Source organism: Pogonomyrmex barbatus, unplaced genomic scaffold (assembly GCF_055798465.1).
Source record: "Pogonomyrmex barbatus isolate J1 unplaced genomic scaffold, ASM5579846v1 scaffold18, whole genome shotgun sequence".
Lineage (NCBI taxonomy): Eukaryota > Metazoa > Arthropoda > Insecta > Hymenoptera > Formicidae > Pogonomyrmex > Pogonomyrmex barbatus.
The window spans coordinates 2749215-2759286 of NW_028297114.1; the positions used below are offsets into that span (position 1 = coordinate 2749215).

The 10072-nt window shown below is 39.4% G+C and overlaps 1 protein-coding gene across 3 annotated transcripts in view; it reads right to left on the reverse strand.

Moving 5' to 3' along the window:
* The window catches only part of LOC105426733 (inactivation no afterpotential D), a 94260-nt gene extending 84568 nt beyond the window's left edge, over positions 1-9692 (reverse strand). For all 3 annotated transcript variants that reach the window (XM_089075020.1, XM_089075019.1, XM_089075018.1), the window contains exons 1-5: positions 9496-9692; positions 9141-9216; positions 8618-9000; positions 8406-8531; positions 8106-8221 (exon numbers count right to left, since the gene is read on the reverse strand). In XM_089075020.1, coding sequence (XP_088931146.1) covers positions 8106-8221; positions 8406-8531; positions 8618-9000; positions 9141-9156 — 641 coding nt within the window. In that variant the 5' untranslated portion in view covers positions 9157-9216; positions 9496-9692. The remainder of the gene's footprint in view (positions 1-8105; positions 8222-8405; positions 8532-8617; positions 9001-9140; positions 9217-9495) is intronic.
* Between the last annotated feature and the right edge of the window lie 380 nt (positions 9693-10072).

Below are 10072 nucleotides of genomic sequence, written 5' to 3' on the forward strand. Positions count from 1 at the left end.
TTAACGAGATTTTCTACTACGACCGCGAAAAAGAGAATTAAGACTCCCTTTCTGCATGTGGTATTTGTTCTATTCTTCTATGCAAACATAATATAACATATAAACAATATTCATTTTTTATATGTTATGGAATTTTTTAATGTAATTTTTATATGCTAATTTAAAAAGCGTGAATTTACTGTATTTCTTAAGAAATAAATATTAACAACCATGGTGATCATAAAAAAAAAGTAATATTTATCATTCTACGTATTTATGCGTTCCTTTTATAGCTCGTTAAATACAATTAATTATAATATTCAATGGCAATTCTTTAACGATAATTAATTAATTCCGAAAATTTTTGACAAGTGATTTGATTTTCATTTTATGAATTATCTTTCATCCTGATGACTACAAAGCGAGCTGACGTAATTGCGCGCTTTTATTATAGAGAAATTCCAATTTTTACGTTATGCCGGAACAAAAAGGAGCAGCCGTTTGACAATAGATATTACTCGTTAATATATTTTCCGGCGAACAAGAAAGACTGCGTCGACTGAAAGAGGTGTATTTTTTTTTTTTTTTCGTGCCGCGGGTGCACGAAAGAGTAAAAGGGAGATTATATTGATCCAAGTTACGAGCTGCTTATCTCGAGTCTGTCCCGCAGTCATTCACATATACCTGTAATTCATGTTGGTGAACGTTACGTACATATCATTAAAATATTTTTGAACTAGCATTCTTGCGACCGACGACGTAGTAAAACAAAAAAAATCAATTCATTTTTCAAGAAATGATATTTTCATATTTTTATATGAATGATATTTTCATATTTATATTATTTTTTAAAGTAAAATTAAAATAATTTCCAATTCGAGACAGATTTCACGAAATAGAAATTCTATTTATAATTTTATATCTCGTATATTTTAATATTTTTAAAACGTGCGTTTTTAAATATATATTTTATTTACACATGCATTTAAATTTTTAAATATTTTCCGCATTAAGATGACACGTAAAATCAAAATAGAATTCTATCCTGAATTGTGACAAAATTTGCAAATCATTTAGAATGAGTTTGACAACAGAATTATATTTAAAAGTATAATAACATATACGAAAAGATTATATATAAATGCCGTGAAATAAATTTTGAGGTGGATTTTGTAATGTAATTACGGACCATAATTAAATTAAGATTATTGAGATAATGCTAATAGTCATAATTAGCGTACATGAAATTTCTATTGTTTGAAATCAATACTGATGATTATTAAATTGTGTAGAGTTTAACACAATCTCGTATCTTTATTTATTGAATTCTGTAATTATATACACGATCCAGTCATGCGTTTGCTAATTATTGGACAAAATAGAGAATTAAAATGTCATTCAGAAATGACATCGATAAAAAGTTCATTGAAAAATAATCATTCGCTTGCATTTAAAAAGCTTTGAAAATCCTTAATAATCTCGAGCATCGCGATATTTTTTTAATTAAAAGACATTAATAAAAAAAATAAGCTTTAATTTCGCTTTATCTCGCTTTACATTATATGAATCTTATTTCTATTATTTTTAAATAAGGTTATATCGCGTTGTTACGTTTTTTTCAAAATATTTATTATACCGTCACCCACAAAAATGTTTGTATGTGTGTGTAAATGTATGCAATTGTCTGCAACGTATCGAGCTCGCGTTCCTGAATTCGCTAAGCCAAAATGATTGTTTTGGGGCAGGCATCCCCCGCGGGCGCGCTTCAGATGAGGGTTAATAAACAGAAGCGTCACTTGAAATTTAATCGGTTTAATTGTTAAATGATTGTTTGCGATGATAACGCAGCTCGTTCCACGCACAATGCCTGTAATCGCTGGATCATTGCAGGATTGGTAGTGCGGGGAGTAGTAGTGAGTTGATCAATTTCTTGCCATGGCGTGATTGTGTCGGAAGAAGCGCGTTAAACGTCATCGCGCAATCCTATCCGCGAATTGAAAGACTGAATGAATTTTCGAGGCAAGAATTAACGATGCAAAAAGATAGGATATAACTATAACTGGAACGAGAATAGACCGAGCTTAGCACTTTACGAGGTATCCGCATTTCGTGATATCCGCGATAAAACCATCGCCATCGCCATCGCCGTGACGTAACATATACCGTAACGTTATTGATCTTTGTTTTACAGCAAAAGAATGATGCCGCGAGAAGCTGTAAAAAAGCATCGGTCCACTTGAACGCGCAAAACGACGCCGATCTTCCACTTCGAAAATTAGCTGGCAGAAATACCACCGAAGTTTGCCGGAAAAAGAAAATGAAACGGAGAAAAACGCGACGGCTTTTGCTATCGAAACTATCGCTGCTTTCTCGAATAATGTAATCTGGCGTAAACATATATACATATAAAGAAAATATACTAAAATTTATATTTATGCTCGTCTATCTATTTTATAATCTTACTAAATTTAACTAAACTGGATAAACAGGTTTTTTTAGGTTGCGAGAAACTTTTACCTCTATTATAGAACGTATTTGTTTAAATAATATAATACTTAAAATATTTAACATCAAAATATTTAACATTTTAATAATATTCAAATATTGAATAACTCATGAGATTAATTTTAAGATTTTTCGGTAACCCTATTCAGAATTTTCGGCTAAGTCTTACTTTAATTATAATAATGTATATAGCCATTTATTTTAATGAAGCTCAACGTGCCAGAAATCGCCCACCATAATTAGAATTTAGCACAGACACGTGCGGCTTAGATACGCTCGACAAAGGTATTAAATAGTTACGATTTTTTAATGAAAAAAAATGTAAAAAAAAAAATCACGAGTACGAGTACAACAAGTATGCGGCATTAAATGGTGCAGCCCTTAAATTGCTCCGCTTTTGAGAAGGGTCGCATTATCGCGAGAAGTACATGTTTTATTGCGGTTAAAAAATGTACGCGGCGAAAGGGTTAATCAGCAATTTCTCTCGCAAAAGTTACGCTTTCAAAATCGACTTATAGTTCGAGTTTGTCCGTAACTCTTTAACAGCGGCCATTATGGCTCGCTTGAAAATGCAAACCTCGTCAAATTCCTTACAAGCTCGAAACACCGCTCGGCGTTTTTTCACGATAAAAACGTAAATTAAGATCTCTCCGTCTCATCTCGTCCCGTAGATCAATGTTACGCGAGCTACACTTCTTTCTCGCGTCCTCCAATTATTTTACGTTTAATTTGCCGCATTATGAGTATTTGCGTTATCTGGAAAGCGATCGGAGCGCAATGTAGTTTTGTTCGCGCGCGAACATTGTTTGATTCGGTGATGAAATTTGTCTCGCCTTTATCGAACGAACAAAGCACAAAATGTGACGGCGACGGCGGTGGCGGCCGGGTCGACTACGAAGTGCAAACTATCGGGGGATACTGATCTCCATTGTTGTAACTATATAACGCACGACGTCTGGTTAACGATATTGACCCTCTTGCGAAACATTTGTTTTAGAGCGCAACGAACGCGCCCCAATAAAACAACCGACCCAACTAACGATTTAATCGTGCTTAAACTCGAAAGTGTGTGCATTCGTAAAATGTGTTTTAGATAAATTTCGCGCGAACGATTGAGAATACACGGAAAAAATGCACGAAAGCTTCGAATGTCTGTAAAAATACCCGCCTGAAACAATACCAGCTATGTTTTTTGAGATGCAAATAAGAGTCAAGTCGAGAGCGAAAAGTCTTCTCAGAAGCATTAATTATTCGTGATTTAATTTCTTAACATGATAATTTTTTCGGTGTTTTAACATATTTTCCCCTATGAATTTTCACAAGACGCGTCAGTAATCCTATGTAAACCGTTTTCTTTAGGAAAATAATAAAAAAAAAAAGTGCGCTGATACAAAAGCCACTTACAAAACATCTCACAAAGATCTTTTCTCCTTCAATATTCCCCGTTTTTCTTCAGGAGAACAATCCTGTATCAATTTTTTTGAGCTGCTGATCCTAATAATAAATGTTAACAGCAAAATTTTTAATATTTTATTCTCAGCAAAGTTTCTTCATAAGTATAAATTATATAAACAGCTTTTAGCATACGTGAATAAAGAGAAATTTTGAGAAAAAAAATAAAATAATATTAGTATTATTTTACCATGGGTAAAATAGTGATTTCTCCATTAAATAAAGTCAGTGCTGCAAACAAGTGAGACATATACAATAAAATCGTTGCTGCTATATCGTTGCTTTTACAAAGTTTCGGTGAGTATACTTGAAATATTTATACATTGTTGTTGGAAAAAAAAAAAAAACGAACGCAGTGTAACTGACTAATAATTCACTCTGGACTTTCTCTCGCGCGCGATAAATTCGTTAACGTACACAACGCGCCGACGTATTAACAACGCCGAGCTTTTTTGAGAGGTATGCATATAATGCTGCACATTTCGTCGGACGTGCGTCGATGGTATAACTAACGAGCCCCGGATTTTGGCCATATGATCATTGACCGGACCGCCGTAAAAATTCGCCCGGTCCGATATCTAGAAAAAAAAACTTCGGAACATTTTCACGAAACAAACATGCACTACGCGGATCGCCATGAAAAATTTATGACGGCCTATCGAACGCATAAATTGCACGGCTAATTATTCTGAATTTGTTATAAGAGATAAAGCTTGATGAAGAAGATAATATCCGGCTGATTAAAAACGCCTAATTAAAATATTAATTTATTCGCGGAATTTAATTATTGATATATTCTTCGTTGCGGAAACTGTTTATGGAGGCAAGCAAGTATTTTCACTATCGATTCGAAACGATTTATAATTAACTTTTTTTCACGGTGCAGGTGAAAAAAAAATCTCATGCGCGTGCAAGAAAGTTTCTTTAATATTAATCTTAGTCAACTTTCGTATCATCATTTAGGTAGTAGTAAGAATACTTTTTATATATTTTTGTTGCCTAATTTTTTTTTGCACAACATTATTTAACACGACGTCAAAACTGGTATAACGCTTGCTTTATATAGGCCAACCATCGATTCGACAACAAATTATTTACGCTCTATACTTCGTACCCTCACATTCGCTTTCCTATATGCGTTATATAGTTTAAAAAAATATATATGTATATAACAAATAAACAAATGATTTATTTAATCATTTTTTGAGAGAAAATATAAGTCATTACCGAACAATTATCGAAATGAAAAATTTATTAAAAAAGTAAAATGAAAGAGTGATAATCAATATACGAGAAACATTCTAATAGTAATACTGATAAAAAGAGTAATAAAATAAATAAAAATAGCTATGAAGAGCAATGAAATTCTCACCGCTTTATTTTTATTGTTATTACTAGTTTAAGTTATCTATAGAATTTAAGTGTAGAATTTAAGGGACACGAAGGACACAAGATTGCCATTTTACTACCACCGCATTCACCGGTACTCGTGGTTATCTATGCATAGATGCGGAGATGATATCGCCGAGGGGATTAATTTATGAACGGCACGGCTCCATCACGTGTGTATACTCGGTGATGTTGACGGCGATAAATTCAGCCGCACGCGTGCGGCCAATTTTCGATCGGCGGATTCGGGTTTGCTTCAATCTCACCCTCGGATTCGGAGGGAAGAAAGTCGGCCCCGTTTAATTAACGCGCGCGCGCGGGGCATCACGTCGCGCGATCGGCCACGGTTTCAGGGCATGAATAATACGCGCGTCGGGGGCTAGAATAATTTCACGTTGAATTCAAATCCGGGATCGATGAGGCCTACTCCCGCCGACGATCTAACCCAGTTTCGCCTGCGAGGCGTGTACGGGCCACGAGCGCTGCCGCGTATCGCGGCATATGGCCGAGTAGAGCCGCGGCGAGTCGATAAAAACGCAATTTTGCGCCACCGTTTGTTAGCATACCACCCCCAGACCGCGAGGAGAGCGCAACGCGGAGCGTGACGTGGAGAAGGCTGAACGAGACACGTTTCGCGTGCGACTCGAAGGCGGGAGAGGCAAATTCCGGCGATTGACCGCGGGCTACTGGCTGCGACTTTCCTCCCTCGATCATCGAGTAGTTATATAATTGTAACCATTGTATATTGTTTCTTAAATATCATTTTCCGACGTGGCCATCGAGTTTTGAATCCGCATCTATTATCCGCGTGACATTCACGAAGAGAAATATGAAGATGTAATATCCATAGGAAATTCCACATAAACGTTTCCGGTGAGCCGCGAGGAAATCGCCGATGGTTCCTCACTGAGGGCAGGCACGCACCACGTGAGATATCACAGGACGACGTCGGCATTGCTCCATTGTTCACTCACCTCCCCGTGCGTAACGACCCCCGCACGAAAAGTCGCCGCTTTCTATGAGGGTGCGCGGCGCGCAGGAATCGCGCGGATGATTAACGAGCGCATCGCGTGAAAGAGCGTCGCGCCGACGAATGCGGCAGGGGCTCGCATGCCGCCTTCGAAAGAAACGTGATCCCGACACGCGCGTGTGTCCCACCCCCACCCCCCCTCCCCCGCCACACGGATTAATCAGGAGGATCGAACGGTCCCCGTTGTCAATGTCCGGCGGACGAGGAGATCGGCGGGGCCTCCGGACGACGATGGACACGTTGCCTCGGACTCATCGGTGTGACGCGGGATGCGACGCGCGAACTGCGGAAGATTCACGTAGGGATGGAAAAAGAAAAAGGGATAGTACACACAATCGCGCGCGGCACACCACACTCGGCGCGGGTAGGCGGGCGGGCGAGAGCGAGCGGAGATACGTGCGATTACGCGCGTGAATGCGCACGGGGTGCGTATGGGGTGCGTGTCCCGCGTGATAAGAGCGCGTGATCCGCCCCACGACCTTCGGCCGACGAAGGTTCGTCGAAGACTGGTCGGCCGCAGGGTGGGAGGCTCTTTTTCAAAGGCGGCGTTTTCTCGACGACGGCGTCGTCAGCGTCAGCAGCGGCGGCGGTGGCGGCGGCGGCGGCGGCGGCGGCGGCGGCGGCGGCGGCGGCGGTGGTGGGCGGCGACGGTGGTGGTGATGGCGGCGGCGGTGGTGGTGGCGGCAGCGGCGGAGCTTCCGGATGGAAGGTAACGGGCATGCGTGTGACGGATGGCACGATCGGCACCGCACGACCGTGCACAGGGTGTGCCGGGGAGAAACGCGTGATCCGGAAATGATAGCTTGCGGTCGCTAGCCCGCTTTGAACGCGTATGCGCGTGACGATGACTCTCGCGCGTTTCTCTCGCCCGAGTATGCGGTTCATGACGGTGATGTAGATTAGGCTACCTGTGAAGCTTTGATTCTCCTACTCGCTCTCTGTCTCTGTTTCCCTCTCTCTCTCTCTCTCTCTCTCTCTCTCTCTCTCTCTCTCTCTCTCTCTCTCTCTCTCTCTCTCTCTCTCTCTCTAAGAGCAATCAGGGAATCGTGTTTCCTTCTCCCCGAGCTAAAAGGGGATCACATTTCGCCGGTAGACTCATGCATTAACAGCGAATTTCCGCAGAGATTTGCAAACTCGATAACGGTGTGTTATTATAGCGGTAAAAAGCTGTAATTGTGATACGGACGTATCTCTGACTTTCTGCTGCGATACAGTTCAAATGAACGTGGAGATGTAAAATGTTTTGCGCAATAACGAAAAATATTCTTGACTTAAAAAAAAAGAGAGTACATTCCTCGTATTCGGTTCTACTGCGAAATATCGGTTCGATCGCACTGCGGTAAAGCGAAGTTATTGGATCATCTGATATCTCGCTCACTCACGGATCATCCCTATTTTCCGTTTTTTCAAACCCTTTATCACGATACAATCTTTTTACTGACGACTAGCAAATGCTTTTTGACATTTGGTAAGACTTACTATCTGATTGACCTAGCACTTATACATATGTATGTACATCAACTCAAGACTTCCACATTCGGATACTTGACGTCACTAAGGCGAGAATATCTATCAAATTTCAAATCGTCCTGTCTCTTGATAAACGCAAAAGGAATATGTAACTGCTTTTATTAAAGTAAATATACAAAATAACGATAATTGAACGGCGCATAAAATTATTGCAAGCCTATTTATATCTAAAGACATGCAGCAAAAACATTGATAAAAATAGGAGATAATTTTAACTCACCAGCCCGCGATACCATTTGGTTGTATCTCTTGTAGAAATATTCCAAGCTCGCCCTTATCTTTGTTACGAAGTCCAACCACGCTGAATCCCAAACTGGTACCTTCTGGTTTATACAACTAAAACAAAATAAAATCATCCTGATTAGTAGAATACTTTGATAACATATATTACATACTTTTATTGTAATCTTTTTTCTTCACAAAAAATACAAAAAATGTTTTACAAAGTACAGAGAGATTCTTGCAAAGATATCCTCCTATAAAAAAAGTTTTATGTCTTACAAGGAGTATAGAAATTTACCTGCACTGTAAATATTTGTCGTCCTCGTGCTGCAGCTTCAATGACTTTTTTAAACTCCTTTGCATAAGTAGGAGTAGTTATAGGCGGCATTCCCATAACTTCTGAAACAAGACTGGGGCTAGTAACCTGAAACAAAATAATAATAAATATACAGTAAATATACAAATTGATCCTCATAAAGTACGATATGGAGTATGATAATACAAAATTACCTGTGCGCTTGTGTCCTCGCTGCTGCTATGCAATAATGGAGCAACGGGAACTCTCTGATCTTCGAGTTCGCTGCTATCTTGATACAGATCTTGATACATGTTTGGTCCAAGAGATTGCACTGGAGTACTCGGAACGGAAAGCTCCAACTGTCCGCTGATATTAATGTCAAAATCACCAGGTAAGATAGACGGGTGATGTGTCAATTGTGTATTCAATTCGATTAAGGAATCCTGAATGGTGACTATGCTGCGAAATACCGGATCCTCCAACAAGGAAATTAGTGACTTCAGATCCTGTGACGTATGCATCTGTAGCTTAGGATCATCGCAGTCTTCCACCCGTTCCTGCACGTGCTCCAGCAAGTGGAGCGCTGTAGATATATCTGCAACAAGTAACATAATAAAATAATGATTTAACTGAGAAATGAGAAATCAATGAAACTACATAAACCATATTTTTAAAAATTTTTATAATTTAGAATAATTAAAATAAAAATGTAATTAGTGTAACATTCATATTTACCTGCACTGAGTGGCATGGTGGCCTCCTTTGATCTCTGGCTAATATTCAAGTGTGTGCAAATTCCTCTCGCACCCAACTAAAACACGAGAGAGATGATTTCCCTTGAGTATGACAGGTGCGAAAGTATCAAAATCAATCCGCTTGAAACATCAAACACGTCGCGCAAACGAAACATTTTCTTAACCTCAAATATCACAGACGTGAATCGCTCGCGACTTGAAAACGATAAATTCTTCGAGGAACAGTACGACGAAGTGATTAAATGTCATTAAGTGTAACATCGTTGGATTCGGAACGTCGCGGAATCGATCTGCGGTTGAGAGAGCGGAGTGTCTTTGAAATTCCTGATACTTACCTCGATTTCGCGCGAGAGGAGAGAACGCGCGCTTCCTTCAACGAAAGCGATCCTTACGGCTTTACGCGATTACGGAACGATCGCATTACAGTCCGCGAACAACGGACGATTGCATCCTGGCGTCAGCTGACTTGACCAATCTATATATCTCACGATATCGAGCTCCTTCCCCGACGTGTACGCAAAGAGGATACGGAGCGGAGCACGCATTCCGAGCAGTCGGCGATCACGTGGTCCAGCGCCGCCATTTTCAAATGGCGTTCGAACGCGCGTAAAACTGGGCGAAAGGATTCACGTTAGGTTTATAATAAAACTTTATCGAGTATAATGATGTAAACATAGAAAATGGAATTGAGCTCTACAATTTTACATATTATGATACATATTATAATTATGTATATATATATATATATATATATATATATATATAGGGTATTTCAAAATTATCAGATTTTCTTAGACTAACAGATCTGCGTAACATACAGTTCTGAGACGAAAAATTTTTTAAATCTGCGAAGATATTGATGTGTTATCATTGTTTAACAAAGTGAAAAAAAACCGCTTGAAATTGAAATGA